This window comes from Myxine glutinosa, chromosome 1, assembly GCF_964187855.1.
Source record: "Myxine glutinosa chromosome 1, kmMyxGlut1.1, whole genome shotgun sequence".
Classification (NCBI taxonomy): domain Eukaryota; kingdom Metazoa; phylum Chordata; class Myxini; order Myxiniformes; family Myxinidae; genus Myxine; species Myxine glutinosa.
Window position 1 is genome coordinate 152,857,981 of NC_136261.1, and position 17,505 is coordinate 152,875,485.

General features: G+C 42.6%; 1 protein-coding gene across 1 annotated transcript in view; it reads left to right on the forward strand.

Annotated features, from left to right (window-relative positions):
• The first annotated feature begins 440 nt into the window (after nt 1-440).
• POLA1 (DNA polymerase alpha 1, catalytic subunit) overlaps nt 441-17,505 on the forward strand; it is a 202,875-nt gene continuing 185,810 nt past the window's right edge. The window contains exons 1-7 of the mRNA XM_068120315.2: nt 441-521; nt 779-888; nt 1,009-1,105; nt 2,174-2,242; nt 10,398-10,519; nt 10,797-10,859; nt 11,512-11,586. Coding sequence (XP_067976416.1) covers nt 500-521; nt 779-888; nt 1,009-1,105; nt 2,174-2,242; nt 10,398-10,519; nt 10,797-10,859; nt 11,512-11,586 — 558 coding nt within the window. The 5' untranslated portion in view covers nt 441-499. The remainder of the gene's footprint in view (nt 522-778; nt 889-1,008; nt 1,106-2,173; nt 2,243-10,397; nt 10,520-10,796; nt 10,860-11,511; nt 11,587-17,505) is intronic.

Genomic DNA, 17,505 nt, shown 5'->3' on the forward strand with positions numbered 1-17,505 from the left:
GTTTGCTCGTTCGTCTTCCTCTTCCTTCAACTATACTTAATAACAGCGTCCGTTTGACGGGTGAAAACAATTCGTCATTATAATTGCATGAGCGCTGATCTTCAACAAATATTATGATAAAAAAAAAGCAATTCACAAGTTCCCACCCAGATTTAGAAGCACAAGGTCAGTAAAGTGTTATTATCAAAAACCTCATGTGCATCAACAATCAAATTAATTATTTACTATTTTCCATTAAACCGAGCCTCGCGAGTATATTTTTTATCTGATGATAACACTTCGGGCGGTGTATAATACCGGCCACTCTTGGTCGTCATTACTTTTGAAATACACAGCATTGTCCGAATTGCAATGAACTATGACCTTATTGGTAATGCTGTTATTAGTAATTTTTTAAATGTTTATGGTTCAATCCAAATAAAGGAAGTATATTTACTTCAGAAAGGGGGCGTCTCTGAGAGTTGTTTTGGCGGGAAAAATACATTTGCCAGTGTCGGCGATGGAAGTTGATGGCATGTCTGGTAATGTTTGCACAAGAAATTTGGTTGTTCTGTTTACCTTCATTCATTATAGGTATCATTAAGAATATGACTATTGTACCTTGTTATCATAAATTCATTCAACGTCCACTAAATGTCCGGTAACATTAGCTTGCTTGTGTTGTGTCCAGTTAACCGGGCGGCTAATTCGATTTCGGTCCCTTCCACACACTCAATGGGTGTAAGGGTTGTGCTTGAGATGCATCACGTGCTTTCACACTCGCATTCGTGTTTCCCAGGATCTTTGGCCACTACTCGTTCTCGTAGAGAGAAGAAAGGACGAAGTTCCCGCCAGACGGCTTTGGAGCAATTACGGAAAGCCAAGGCTGGAGAGAAGGTCAAATATGAGGCAAGTTGGACGTCATTGTATAACACATTCATTCTGAAGCACATTTGTCATTGCCATGAGATTTGCTTGTTAATGTAATTTACCCGCACGGTTACCTGAAGTCTTATGGACACTCTGCAGGTGGAGGCCATGAACAATGTGTATGATGAAGTTGATGAAGAGGAGTACAGTCGACGTGTGCGCAACAGGCAGGACGACGAGTGGATTGTTGATGATGGTAATCCCACACTAATGGCTGTCTTGTATTTATGATTCAATTTACCATCTTGTGAACACTGTGCATTATTTAATTAACATTCTTGAGAACGGTGTTCAATCACTAATATGTTTTCACCCCTGTCTGTCTGTTTGTCTGTCTGTCTGTCTGTCTGTTTGTCTGTCCGTTTGTCCGTTTGTGAACAAAATATCTCAAAAGGTTGTGGATGTATTCGGGCGAAATTTGGCAGAGATGTAGCTGGCGAATGTGACGAGGATGAAATGATTAGATTTTGTTGAAGATCCGGATTCGGATCCGGCTATAGCATTTTAAAGTGATTCTTCGCCATTGGGAAATAGGGCCAAAACGATACGTAACACTCATAACAGGATATCTCAAAAACTTGTGGACGGATTCGGACGAAACTTGGTGGACCGGTTGGGTGTCTGACAAGGACTATTTGATTCGATTTTAGTGAAGATCTTAATATGGATTCGGATATGAGGATTATTTAATTTTTTAAGTGATTCTTCACCATTGGGGGATGGGGCCAAAAACGATACATAGCAGGATATCTCAAAACGTTATGGATGGATTTGGACGAAACTTGGTGGACTGGTTGGGTGTGTGACAAGGAAGAATCGATTCAATTTTGGTGAAGTCCAATATCCGGATCCAGATAGTAGAATTTTAAAGTGATTCTTCACCATTGGGGGCTGGGGCCAAAAACGATACATCGCAGAACATCTCAAAACGTTATGGATGGATTTGGACGAAACTTGGTGGACTGGTTGGGTGTGTGACAAGGAAGAATCGATTCAATTTTGGTGAAGTCCAATATCCGGATCCAGATAGTAGAATTTTTAAGTGATTCTTCACCATTGAGTGATAATGATATGGCCAACCAGGCGGAGGTATGCTCTCTACTGAGTGCCGGTCTTGTTTGACATGTCTTGCTTCCACCAATACATTTTGATCATTTTGATCGCATTGAAGGAAAAATCATTGTTTTCTGTTATTTCGGAATTCCCCATTTTTTGCTGATGTTTGCTCTTCGTGGCAATTTTTCATTTTCTGTTCATCTCATAGGTGGCTGTGGCTATGTGGAAGACGGCCGTGAGATATTTGATGAAGATCTGCGGGACGATGCTCTGGATGGTGAGTTCAAATAGCTTTCCTTGAGTTTGATGAGATAACTACCAACTAAGCACAGACTCACTTCATAGGCTGGCAAGTGAAGTGGTCAGCATTACGCGGGCTTCACCCGTTTTGTTGCCGAAAACATGCGGACTAGACCATTAGACCCATTCTAGTGTGGTCAAAACCCATATCGAACGGAAAGTATGGACAGTTTAAAAAAAACAACTCGATGTTTCTCTTCCATTCTACTCACAAGGACTCACACACAGACTGACATTACCTGTAGTAACCTGTTGCCAATATACAAGCTACCACTCTAGTCTATTGGCTGTGTGGCGTCATGAGCTTTACCAAATGAAAGGGCACATTGTCACCCTCGAGGTTTCTGCATGCAATAGCCTTGCGTATTGCGGTCTACATCCCAAATCAATCAGCATGTGCATTCAAATTCGCTCTTCAACTTCTTACTGTGATATGTTACATATTTATATGAATGTATGTGAATTACCATTCAGGTCTTTGCTTATCCATGTATAATAGATTAAGGGTTGTTGTGGTTGGAGGGTCAGGAGCCCTTCTGAAAAGTGTCCGGAAACGGAAGTGACCGGAAACGGAAGAGGAAAAGACACGAGGAAGAAAAAGGACGAGTATTCTTCCTCCTCGCCCCGATCCGACGAAAGGGGGGATTGATTGAGCCGTGTGGAAAAGCGGCGTTCCCGAGCCTGTCTGGCGAGAGGAGTTACCGGGACGGATACCTGCCCGGTGGACGTCAAACTGTCGTGTGGCCGTGCACCGACCCAGCGTTTGGCGCCGTTCGCGACACCGTCTAAAAAGACACGTACGGGTCGCCCGTTGGGGCCTAACACGCCTTGCAAGCGGCGTGGGGCTTTTGGCTTGCTTTCCCGTACCCGCTTCGCGTGGCCACGAGGGGCTGCAGCCGGGGTGCCTGGTAGTGGTACGATACCGGCCCGGTGGAAACACGTCCACCCGGGGTTCGTTCAACCGCCCGAGTGCGGCGACGCCGACCATCATCTTGGTCAGGAGGGGCCCAGAGACATTGTGCGGGACCGAGACCAAAAAGGGGTCGTGAGTACTCACCGGGACACACATATATAAGATGGCCATCTTAATCCTAGGGAATTGATTGTGGATTGGGAATTGTTGATGGTTGTTGATTGTTGATTGCTCGGGGAAAATCTCCGTGGTTGTATCATTGAAATTGTATGGTATCATTACCATTGAAATATATCCTTGAACATCAGTTGTCTCTTGGGTGGAATTCATATGGATTGCGTGGCGAAAGCGCATATATAATATAACTTTCTGGCGAAGTTCCTCTCACGGTCCGGGGGTCACCGAGACCAGGTATTCACCGAGGGGACCACGTAACAGAATTGGGGGCTCGTCCAAATTACGATTTGCGGCTTCGCAATTGGGTCTACGTCCGGGATCTAAAATTGTATTTGTATAAAATAATAAAATAATATTTTTATTAATTAAAATTTATTAATTAAGTATTAATTGGTAAATCTTTGGGGGAAATTGGGGTAAAGTCTTGGGTGAAGGTTAACAGGTGTTAACGATAGTCACCATGGCGTTTGTGGCACAGAACTTTGCGGTAACACCGAGTGAGGCACAGTTCCGAGCGTTACTAAAGTCGGACCTCTTGAAATTGGCCAAACATTTTAACTTGGAGGTCCGAACTAATTTGAGGAAGGCAGAGTTGCAGACCACGGTGATACAATCTATGGTGGGATTAGGAACATGGGACGAGTTAGCCTGGGAGTGGCTACCCGAAGAACCAGAAGACGTTGAGCTCCGGAAACTGGAGTTGCAATTACGGAGCCAGGAACGGATCAAAGAAGAAGAAAGGAAAGCAGAAGAGAGGAGAGAAGAGAAACAAGCAGAGGAAAGGAGAGTGGAACGAGAACTCCAGGAAAGGTTAGCAGAAGAAGAAAGGAAAGCAGAAAAGGAAAGAGCAGAAGCAGAAAGGAGAGGGGAACGAGAACTCCAGGAAAGGTTAGAAAGGATGAAAACAAGGGAACTCGAAGCAGAGGAGAGAAAAGCGGAAAGGGAATTAAAGGAACGTGACATGGAGCTTCAGCAAGAAATTAAATTCAAGGAGCTGGAGTTATTGAGAGAACGGGGAGAGGCACCACCCTTGCTGACGGGATCGACACCTTACCAGAAAACCTGGGATGTGGGCAGACATGTGAGGCTGGTTCCACCGTTCAGTGAAAAGGAAGTCGCGAGATTTTTTCCACACTTTGAGAAAGTGGCTCGACAATTAAACTGGCCGGAGGAGGCCTGGACCATAGTCGTGCAAAGTGTGCTGGTGGGAAAAGCTCAAGAGATTTATTCGGCGCTACCAATGGACCAATGTGCAGATTATGAGGTACTGAAGAAGCACATCCTCAAAGCCTATGAGTTGGTTCCGGAAGCTTACAGGCAAAACTTCAGGAATGCCAGGAAGAGGGAGAGTGAGACCCATGTGGAGTTTGCCAGAGTGAAAGAAAACATGTTTGATCGGTGGTGTGAGTCAAAAGGAGTCGGGAAAGACTTCGAAACATTGCGTGACTTGATCCTGGTGGAGGAATTTCAGCAGTGTGTCCACGAGGACATCAAAGTGTACCTGCAGGAAAAGAAAGTACCAAAGTTGTGGGACGCAGCCCCCATGGCAGATGATTATGCCTTAACCCACCGAATAGGGGTCCACGAACCTAACTCCTCGCCTAGATCTCCGCAGGGGAGGTGGGGAACAGCAGGTGCGGAGAACGACAATACATGGCGGCGACCTCGAGATGATTATGGGGACAACTATGATACCCCAACTGTTAGAAATCAGAGGGCTACGGACCCAAGACAAACTTATTTTTCGGGGGGCTCAAGGCCGACCCCGAGGTTCTCCCCCGGGCCTACTTGTGCTTTTTGCCATAAAACTGGACACTTGATGTCCCAATGTTACCTCCGGAAAAGGGAAGACCCCGAGCGGAGTCCGACTATTACGACTCCAAATGCAATGGCCATTGTGAGAAATCGCCATCAAAAGGGTTACCAACCATTTATTTCAGAGGGGTTTGTGTCACGGGATGGAGCCTCGACTAACCGGAAACCGGTTAGGATATTGAGGGACACAGGGGCACATCAATCTTTAATGCTTGAAGGTATTTTGCCATGGTCCGAGGAGACGGCAACGGGGGATAGTGTTCGTTTACAGGGGATCGGGGGCGGTGTTAGTGCTCCCCTTCATGTCATCCATTTGGAGTCCGATTTGGTGTCAGGACCGGTCACCGTCGGTTTACAAGCCACGCTTCCTGTAGAGGGTGTATCTGTGGTTATCGGGAATGATTTGGCCGGGGGTCAAGTTTATGGTAACCTGAGGGTTGGTAAAGAGCCCAGCAGGGAAAATAACACCACACCAGCTCGGGATGGCGACAAAAGTGCCAAGTTATTTGTAGGGGGACTGAACTTCAAAACAGAGGAAGAAGTTCTGACCTCTGTCTTCAACAGATATGGGCCGCTGGTGGAAGTGCGGTTGGTAAGAGACTGGGAAACGCAACAGTCAAGAGGGTTCGGCTTTGTCACGTTTGCCAGCACAAAAGACGCCAGAGAGGCAGAGAAGAATTGGAATGGCAAGGATTTGGAGGGTCGGACCATAACAGTCGGGAAGGCATTTCGTAGGCATCGAGAGGTCTACAGGAGAGGACAACTGGGCGGTAGTTTTGGTGGTGGCCGCAATCAATATTATTATGGAGGCTCCCTGAGTTACGGCAGCTCCCGAAGGAAGGATTGTCAAAGTAGTGGCCGAGAAGGAGACCGCTATTTATGGGACTACAGGGACAAGCGGTCCCACCATAATTATTAGGGAAGTTCTGAGAAGTTGAAGCACTGAATGCGGCGGAGCCGCTGAGCCAAGATTCCTACACGGATTAACCGTGAACGCCGTTCCTAAAGGCGTCCATGTAGTGAATTTTCATGCACGGACTAACCGTGAACTCCACGTTCGTCAAGGCATCCATGTAGTGAATACTCGGCTTGGCCTCCCGGAAAAAGTGCTATCGAGTTGCTTAACTTTGGATCTTTGATCAACCCCTTAACCTTCATTCACAAGAAACTGACGGTCAAAGTCAGAGGGTCATGAGAGGGAGTTTGATTTGGCAGGGACAATGTCGTTGCTGGTGCTTAGTCCAGAGGGAGTAATCTGGAGGGGTTGTGGGGAAATTTTGGTTGCTTTATTTTCAAGTGATAACTGAGCCCGGGGGGAACTGATAATGTGGGGGGGTTGAGTTATCTGGTTTGTTTCTCCAAATTGGCCGGCAAAGAAAGTTTTCGCTGGGTTCAAACTTTCTTTCTTGAAGGGGGGGAGTGTTACATATTTATATGAATGTATGTGAATTACCATTCAGGTCTTTGCTTATCCATGTATAATAGATTAAGGGTTGTTGTGGTTGGAGGGTCAGGAGCCCTTCTGAAAAGTGTCCGGAAACGGAAGTGACCGGAAACGGAAGAGGAAAAGACACGAGGAAGAAAAAGGACGAGTATTCTTCCTCCTCGCCCCGATCCGACGAAAGGGGGGATTGATTGAGCCGTGTGGAAAAGCGGCGTTCCCGAGCCTGTCTGGCGAGAGGAGTTACCGGGACGGATACCTGCCCGGTGGACGTCAAACTGTCGTGTGGCCGTGCACCGACCCAGCGTTTGGCGCCGTTCGCGACACCGTCTAAAAAGACGCGTACGGGTCGCCCGTTGGGGCCTAACACGCCTTGCAAGCGGCGTGGGGCTTTTGGCTTGCTTTCCCGTACCCGCTTCGCGTGGCCACGAGGGGCTGCAGCCGGGGTGCCTGGTAGTGGTACGATACCGGCCCGGTGGAAACACGTCCACCCGGGGTTCGTTCAACCGCCCGAGTGCGGCGACGCCGACCATCATCTTGGTCAGGAGGGGCCCAGAGACATTGTGCGGGACCGAGACCAAAAAGGGGTCGTGAGTACTCACCGGGACACACATATATAAGATGGCCATCTTAATCCTAGGGAATTGATTGTGGATTGGGAATTGTTGATGGTTGTTGATTGTTGATTGCTCGGGGAAAATCTCCGTGGTTGTATCATTGAAATTGTATGGTATCATTACCATTGAAATATATCCTTGAACATCAGTTGTCTCTTGGGTGGAATTCATATGGATTGCGTGGCGAAAGCGCATATATAATATAACTTTCTGGCGAAGTTCCTCTCACGGTCCGGGGGTCACCGAGACCAGGTATTCACCGAGGGGACCACGTAACAGATATGTATCAGTGATTTCAAGTTTCTTGAATGTTGGGATTTGATTTGGATTGTTTTCAATCATATATACATATCGGATGTTCACAAATTTACTGTTAAAAAAAATTCAAACCACAATTTATTTTTTTATGAAATGGGATGCAATGATGTCGTTTGATGTATGTGAAAGAGCATTTCTCAAAGTTTTATTGTTAAGATGTGTCAAGATCATAATTTAACATTTATCATCTTTTGGTCTCTATAAAGCAGGCAGCACTGCTTTCTTGTGGGAACAACATTTACAGTTGATGCGATGGCATGTGTCACTTGCAACACCAAGCATCAACACAAAAACATAGGGGCAAAACCCCTGGCGCTCACCTGGTAGAATAAACAGTATACTACACTGACTAAAGGTATTTTAAACCAATTTCAATGGTTGCTAGAAGACAGAGCAGCATGTGCAATCATACTAACATAATCATAAGACTTTAAACAAACAAAGAAAAAAAAAATACCTATTTTGGGGGGCCTCCCCCCAGTAGATCCCCTCGGGACTCGATTTTTTAAAATGCCATGAACAAACGTTGGTACATCACGAGTGATGAAGGTTGTGTTCAAGTTTCATCGGAATTGCTTGTGTAGTTTTTGAGAAGAAAGCAAATACCTATTTTGGGGGGCAACCACCCCATAGACCCTCTCGGGGCCCGTTTTTTATTTATTTATTTATTTATGCCGTGAACAAACTTTGGTACAGATAGATGAACCCAGTTATCTCATGGGTGGTGAAGATTGTGGTCAAGTTTCATTGAAATTGTGTGTACTTTCAGAGAAGAAAGCAAATATCTATTTTGGGGGGGTCAAACCTGGACCCACTTTGACCCTCATGGACCCCCTCAGACTTCGAATTTTTTAATGCCGTGAACACACTTTAGTCACAACATAACAAATATCATTTGTGCCAAATTTGGTCACAATCCCATTAGCCGTTTTGGAGAAGAAGTTGTAAGTGTTTATGGACTGACTGACTGACGGACGAACGACCACGCCATCGCATAATCTCCCCTGAACTTAGTTCCAGATGAATATGAATGAATGAATATTCATTCATTCATTCAGTTCCAGGTGAGCTAAAAACCAATAAAGCCCTAAGACTGGAAGGTCGGTTGTTCGTGCCCCGACAGCATTTCCAAAGACTTTTATAATGGTACTTGCTGATTCCTTGCTTGAAGCTCAGCATTTAAAAAGGGATTGAGCACAAACAAACAACCCATAGTCTAGTTATAACCACACAGGCTTTGATGGGCTTATGTTGTCCTCCTGCGTCTAAATTAATTCCTTGGAAGGGAACTCCTATTACATAACTTTGTGGAGCAATATTGCTCAGTCATCCTTGCGTAAAATCACTGTCTGCTATAAAATGCCTTTCGATGGCTGTTGGACCTTACTAGCCGGCGTAGTGCTTCCTGAACTTTTGTGAATAAGGTGATGTATTTAGAAGTATTGCTCAAGAAGTCGGTGTATAACTTTCAAAACCCTGTCATTCTCATTGACAACATGCTTTTAAAATGATTTGTTGTTGTTGGCCTTCGTGCTTCATCACTTGTGCAGAGGTGGAATCACCTCCTTTTTGTGTAATGCTAATACAGGACTTTACAGTGATGATTGAGGTATGGACTTTGTGTCTGAAAGAAATTATTATTATTATTATTAAATAAATATCAAGTCACCACAATCACTGAGTCTGAAGTTATCTTGGAACCTCCTTATCATTACTCGTCAATATATGACTGTATTCTGGTGTATTTTGTGTAATTGACAATCTTTTGAATCGCGTTTTGATCAGGTTTAATTAAAAAAAAAAAAAAAAAACCCCCCGCTTTTCGTTCCTACCTTTCCCCTTCCTTGTGTAGACTCGGTGGCGTAGTGGTTAGAGTGTCCGCCCTGAGTCTTGCAGGTTGGCGGTTTGAACTCTGCTTGCAACCGTTGCACAGGACTTGCGTTCAATGCAGATTTCACTACCAAAGGTGGAGGCAGATTATGTTTTCAACCATATTTGTTTGTCTGTGCGTACGGTATCTCAAAATGTTATGCACGGATTCGGTTGAAACTTGGTGGAGAGGTTGTTTGTGTGAGGAGGACGAAAGGATTCAGTTTTGATGAAGATTTAGATCCGGATACGAGAATATTTTTTATGCCTCCGCCGACGAAGTCGCTCTAGGCATTATGTTTTTGGGATGTCTGTCCGTCATAAGTTTTCGTTGTCGTGATAACTTGAGAATGGCTGAAGGGATCCAAGTCAGACTTGGTACAGGTAGGTATCATGATGTAAAAATGAACTGATCAACATGAAAATGAACTTTGGGGTCATGAGGTCAAAGGTCATATGTCATGTTGGCTAAAGCTCTTGTTACCGCGATAACTTGTGAACCAGTGATGGGATTTTGACCAAACTTGGTACAAGTGCATATTATGATGAAAAGATGAACTGATTAGTTTTCTGCACCAAAGGTCAAAGGTCATGTCAGCTAGAAATGTGATACTTGAGAACAGCTGAAGGGATTTAAATCAAACTTGTACAAGTATGTGTAATGATGTAATAATGTGGGCAAAGGCATATCTGTCAACCTTGTGATGTTGAAGAGTGCCACTATAGTTTTAAGTGATTCTTCACCATTCAGTGATGGGGCCAAAAGGACTTGCAGCACAGTATCAAAAAGTTATGGACTAGTTGTGACAAAAATAGGTGGATGAGTTTGTTGGGTGACAAGAACAAGCCGATTACATTTTGGTTCAGGTCCGGATCCAGATCCAGCTTATCAGTCAATGGGATACAAAATGGAAACTATTCAGCCTGGTAGAGGTATGTGCTCTACCGAGTGCCGTTCTAGTTTAATAATGTGTCCCAACAGATGATAGAAGGAAAACTGGTGATAAAAAGAAGAATGAAAAAGATGATGTCAAGAAACAAACAGTAATGAAGCCAAACAACATCAAGGCCATGTTTATGGCGAGTGCCAGCAAAAAGACCGAGGTGAGGAGGGCATGTGCTTTGACATTCTTAGCAGTGCAATAACCAGTTTGAGTTGTGAAAACCCTCTTTTACTGTAAGAGTGGTTCATCTATCATTTCCTTTGTATAAATATGTGCCCTTATACCCGATTACCTGTCTTCATGTCTGCCCAACTGTCCATGCCCCACAGTACAGTACGCATTTTATGGCTTTGCATAGCATATTGCGCACTTTGTGCTTTTACTATAGCGAATCATTGAAACTTCATTCCTGTAAGTTGAATTTTCTTTTTGTGCAGAGAGAAGTAGATCTCTCCAAAGACGACCTTCTTGGTGATATTTTGCAGGACTTGAAGTCGGAGGTGAGTTCCAAAGTCCATCCGATGAATTTTTTTGTTTTTTGCACTCGTCCTTGGAGTTTCTTTGACTTCTGTTGCACTTTTATAATGACAGTGAAAGTTTTAGTTTGTTTATTCAATTCGTTATTGTGATGTTTTTATGCCTTCGCCGACAAAGTCGCCTGAGGCATTATGTTTTCGGGTTGTCCGTCCGTCCGTGATAGGTTTTTGTTGCCGCGATAACTTGAGAACAGATGAAGGGATTTAAGTCGAGCTTGTTACACATGTGTATAATGATGTAAAGATGAACTGATTTGATTTTGGGGTCAAGAGATCAAAGGTCAGAGGTCATCTTAAGTAACAATTTTATTACTGAGCTAAGTTGTGAACTAGTGATGGATTTTGACCAAACTTGGTTTTTAGTATATATTATGATTATAGATGAACTGATGACATTTTGGTGTCAGAGGTCATTTCAGGTACAAATATTGTACTTGACAACAGCTGAAGGGATTTAAATCAAAATTGGTGCAAGTATGTATAATGATGTAATATGATGGGCGGAGGCCTATCAGTCGATGTCGTGATGTCGAAGAGTGCCGTTCTAGTTGTTTGTTTTCTTGATTCTCATTCCTTTGATTCTGCTTGCATTTATTTTTTATTTTTTCTCTTGCAGTCACTGTCACCATCTCTGGTTCCAATTAAGAAGAAGAGATTACCAAATCCGTTTTCCACGAGGCGCAATATACAAGTAAATCACCATTATTATCTACCTGCACCACATTTCAAAGTTGTTCTGCCTGCTGATGTGCAAAGTGAAATTGTATAACTTTGCTGACTGGCCTGTTTTCTTCTGTTTGTAATGCTGTCTTAATTCAACCTTCAGGGCTGACAGGATGGCCAAGAGGTATTCACATTCACCACTGGGCTTTCTAGCCTGTTTGAATTCAGACCCAGCTATAAACTGTCATCCAAGTGTTTCACAGGCAGGGCGATTCGTGATTGTGTGTGCCGTCCCTCGGGCGGATGTTATACTGGTCGTCCATCTGCCAGCATTAGTTGTTGGATGTTAAAGATACCACTGTGTCCTTTGTGAAGACTATGTGAGCTATTGCCGGCATTCTGGCCAAATTCCTGCCCTAACCTACAAATGGCATTGCATCAGCGGCACGGCTGGGTCCTTAGCCAATGATGCTACCCCGCAGCCGTGTGTTGCATAAAAAGAAGAAGAACCTTCAACCCTCCATCCTTCCCCAGTCTCTCTAGATCACATGCATTCTTCCAGTAATCCTTTCCTTGTGAAACCGACCAAATGTAGACTCCTTTCTTATTTTCTCTTGATTGTTTAATCATTTTATTCAGTTTGTTTATTTGAACTCTTCCCTTCAGTACTTCAAAACTGATCGGGCACCACAATTCTCTATCTTAAATGTGATCTTTTCCACCCCTGTTGTGCCTTTATTTACCTACCCTTTTTACTTGCAGGTGGCTTTGTTTCCTCCTTTATCTTTTCTCTTTTTCCTCTTCGTTCATGCCCTTGTTGCATCCACATATTGTTATGCTGTCCTACTGATCTACTGTCAGTGCATTGCCTTTTACCCTTTGTCACCTTCCTCTTCCATGAGCATAGACTATATAAATGCAGTATATATTATTACTCCCGCGAGGGAGTAATGCATTCACTCGTGTGTGTGTGTGTGTGTGTGTGTGTGTGTGTGTGTGTGTGTGTGTGTGTGTGTGTGTGTGTGTGTGTGTGTGTGTGTGCGCGCAAGATATCTGGAAAAGTTCTGAACGGATTTGGATGAAAGTTGGTGGGATGATTGCCCTTGGGATAAGGAAGAATTGATTAGTTTTTGGTGAAGCTCAGGATATTATTCCCGATCCAGGAATTTTTTGAAGGATTTTTTTTTACCATTGGAAGATAGGGCTCATTTTTTTTTTAACATTATCTTCTATATATACTGTAGCCATATTTGTCATGAAAAAAAAATTCGTGTATTTTTTTTGTTAAAAGCAAAAACTCACTTGATTTTGTAAGAAGGTATCATAAGCTTTAAAAACATTTAGGGTGGCATTTTTTCTGAACATTCTAATGGCCTGAAATCCAAGATGGCCGCCACCGTAGCAAAACGCCCTAAATTTGACGCTAAAATTAACTTAATGTGGTTTAAATATTTTTGTTTTCAGCATGAACTGCTTGGAACTTGTATATAGAGGTGACTATAATAACAATAACTTCCACTTGACTACTAATCTTTTTATTTTGCACAATTTCAGACAGAGGCTGCCTTTTTTATTTCAACATGGTGGCCGGAAAATTGACGTTCGAATCCAGTCACCGGCAGCAGTTTGTTCGCTTTATAGTGTTAAGGTTCCACTTGTCCATTTTATGGTGTACTAACATATTCTTTTCTTCTTTTGCAGGTTGCAAGTATCCACAGCAACCATCACCCAGGATAACATAGCTTAGAGACCTTAGATTAACCAAAATGGCAGAGTCTTCATCTAACAAGAAGTCAAAAACGGTAGATTTTGAACTATGCTTTATTTGCCAGTTGAGCAGCAAGCAAACAGATTATACAAACTATGTGCTTCGTCCTTCTTTGCCTTCAGTAGAGAAAGTAATTACAACAACTGATGTTCGATGTTTATATGGGGAAACAGAATTCTCTACATTAAAGAATCGCATAAAAGGTTTGTCAAACTCAGTGCAGTATTTCACGAGCATGGAAACCCATTTGAATCCACTGATGAGGATGAGATCTACAACCTGCTCACCAAAGCAGTTATGAATGAAACTGCTACCAACGACATCCTTCGGCGTGATGAGATTGGGCAACAGATGTTTGAAGGTTTCGTCACTGAACGCCTAACGGAAGGAAAACTTTCTGTGTGGGACAAAATGACCAAAAAGAAACTGGGTACCTTCAAAAGTGCCAATGCAATGGCAGAAATCTGAATGGGAGACAAGGTGGTCAAAATCAAAGAAGAGCGAGGACTGTTGCAACGGTTCATTGTTATTTCAAGAAGTCGACCAGAGCTGAATCTCAAGGAATGCATCGGAACTTATGAGTTTGGTGTGGTGCCTCGATCACTATTTGCTTCAGATGGATCCCTCCTGCTGGCATACGATAAGGCATCAATACTTCATCATCTTGAGAAGCTGGACAGTAACACACAACATGTTCAAGCTGACAGAAATGAGGCAATCCAAGCAATCCAAGTACCCTTGCAGGTGGCAGACACAGCAGTGGAACATACAAATGTTCACCCAACAGATGAATCGTCAGCACACCGAGTGATCATTATTGATGGGATGGCTGTGGTAAATTCAGTTATCAAAACGGAACAAATGAAAACATGCCAAGACTTTGCAGATGCCTTTCTCCAGATAATCTGTAACATGGCAGCACAATATGATGAGGTCAGATTGGTGTTCGACCGGTACATCAAAACATCACTCAAGGAACAGATGAGGACAAAGAGGACCAAGGGAAAGTCAACATATTACCACGTGAAGGACAACACTTTAATCCAACATATTTCCCTGAAGGACTTCTTATCAGATATCCGCGCCAAAGGACAACTGACCGACTATTTGGCTGACAAAGTTGTATGTCACAGCAAGAGCTCCAACAACAGACTGAAACAACTTATGGTGACCTCAGGAACACAAACCAAGGGCAATGTTGATATCCCAGACTCGCTCCTCACTCACAGCCAAGAAGAGGCAGACACTTTGCTTGTACTGCATGCTCTAACTGTTCTCAATGAAGCAGAACTTGTTGTCAGTTCCCCAGACACAGACGTCTTTTTGTTGCTTGTCTACATGTATCCAAACTTACCAACGTCTACAACCTTCCTTATGGGAAAGGGCAGGCTGAAGAGGAACATTTCTGTGCGGAGCATATACAACAACTTAGGACCAAAGCGTGCTTCTGCACTTTTAGGTTTTCATGCTCTGACAGGTTCCGATATGTCTGGTAGATTTGTTGGCAGAATCAAAGACTCGTGCTTCAAGGCATTTATGTCTTGTGATGATGAGATCCTGGATGCACTAGCAATGCTCGGGAATGATGACATTGATCTGCCCGCTGATGTATGCTCTCAGTTGGAACGCTTTGTCTGTATTTTGTATCGATCCAAAATCTACACAAAAGTGAATGAGCTCCGTTGGTTCCTCTACTCAAATCGTGCAGCCGAAGGAGAAAACCTACCACCAACTTCTGGTTCACTGGACTTACACATTCGTCGGGCACATTACATATCCATGATTTGGAGAAAAGCTTGTGAAACTCACCCGTGCCTCCCAGCACCACCTGCATTTGGTTGGACATTTGATGCAGTTTCAAGTCACTTCTCTCCAGTTCGCTGTTTGAATCCACCAGCTCCTGAAGCAGGATTGCACCTCATAAAGTGCGGGTGCAAACGTGGATGCGAAGGAAGGTGCAGCTGTCGCAAGAACAATATCCCATGTACGGAAGTTTGTGGATGCTGGGTTTTCAGCTGCAACAACAAAACTGTCCAACCAGGGATAAATGAAGACTGTGAAGATTGAGGTGTTACTTTCGATGACATTCACAAAATTATAATTCACTTGATATCCATTGTTAAAAATACTAAATGAAAGCCAGGCATTTAATCAGTATGACTTTTTGCATCTTCCTGTTTAAACGATTTAAGAGATTGAACAGTAAATCAAGTATTTCATTTTATTTAGATCTGTTTGTTGGCTTGTTAATTATGTATTCTTTGTGAAAAATACATGTCTTTAAATAGATACTTTGTTTGTAATTACATGCGAAGGGAGAAGGTATAGTTTACATTGTGGGTGCGTGGTGGCCATTTTGGAATTTGGCATGTAGATCATACATATAACATAAATTTGATGATTCCATTCGATTCCTGGTCTCAGAAAACATATATTTAGACACTTTATTTGTAATTGTATCACATGTACTCGCGAAGATATCGCATTATTAGTGTTCGGCGGCCATTTTGGACGCCATTTTGGATTTCATAGTCTTAGAATGTTCAGAAAAAATGCCACCCTATTTTTTTTTAAAGCTTATGATACCTTCTTACGAAATCAATTGAGTTTTTGCTTTTAACAAAAAAAATACACGAAATTCCAAATATGCCTATACTAATATTCTATATTTAACATTGTGATATGAAAATAGTTTTCATATTTGTTGTAAATGTAGTTTAAACTTGTGGTTATGCGTTAGAGCGGTGTATTTTTTTAGCAGCGTCGTCTTCAATGTTCAGTTTTTTTTTTTTTCTAATAAAGACATATTCTGTCATTTTAAAACCACCAAAGTGTGTATTAGTTTTCCACGTTTCATAAAATGTATCGTTTGATACGTATAATGCTTTAAAACTGTTTCTTTTTTTTTTTTAAACCTCAGAAGAGATATCAACATGTAGCTCGGCGAATGTCATTCGCGGTGTCAGTATTTGATGAACTTGTAAAGACTTAGTTCCAGATTTGTCAATGGCTGAGGTATATTAACAAACAAATAAAACAGATTTGGCAAAATTTCAATTTTTTTAAAAAAGATCGCATATTCACCCAGGGTTGAGAGGCTGAAGAAGAAGAAACCTCGCATGGGCTTCCCAGACCAAATAAATAATTCTGGTTCTGGCTCTGCGAATTTCAGGTTTATTACTCCCGCTAGGGAGTAACACATTAGATCGTGTCCGTCCGTGTGTGTATGTTCGTGTGTTTGTGAACAAGATATCTGGAAAAGTTCTAAACGGATTTGGATGAAAGTTGGTGGGATGATTGCCCTTGGGATGAGGAAGAATTGATTAGTTTTTGGTGAAACTCAGGATATTATTCCGGATCCAGGAATTTTTTTTGGAAATTTTTTTGGGAAAGATTTTTTCTGTTTTACTGCATTAAAGCTTTTATTCTTATTCTTAAATGATGTTTTTCTCCTCTAATTCCGAGATATATCAAAATAAATTCTCTGACAGTTAGGGCCTACTTTCTTTTTCATTTATTGTTTTGGGGAGAGGGGATGTTAAACAAAACGTATTATTCCATCTAAACCCACAGCGGGAGTATGCGCTCTACTGAGTGGCGTTTTAGTTCTTATTTTGACGATAAACCTGTGTTGTGCAGACATCAAACCATATCTTTACAAATTCTCATTTTGTAATTGCTTATATATTTTTAATTGGCAAAATATTCATATGATTTGGTTCTAAAGATATTGTCATGTTGATGGGGTGGTACAGATATGTTGCCACCCCTCTCCCCATGAATACTCGTTTCACAATGCGCGCGTTGCACATCACATGCAGTGAATTTCACTTATCTGTGCCTTGTATTTAATATTGTTTAAAAAAAAGTTTCTGGACACCGCCCTTGAGGCTTGATTTGCAAGCCACTGTCCAATAGAAGAGACAAAATTACGCTTTCTTGGAAAATGGTTTTTGGCCTTTTTTATCCTCCTCAATAGACCTTAGTGAACACGCATTCACGTTAAAAGATTGGCCTTTAAAACCCGACTCAAATCGGCTTTATGAAGGGGGACAGACATCTGTACAAACACACAAACTGACATTGTGTTTTATATGGTAGATTCCACGTTCAAACTTTTGAGCAAAAGTTGATGAGGTCTTGTTTTGAATTTGTCGTTGAAAACTGAGTTGGCTGAAG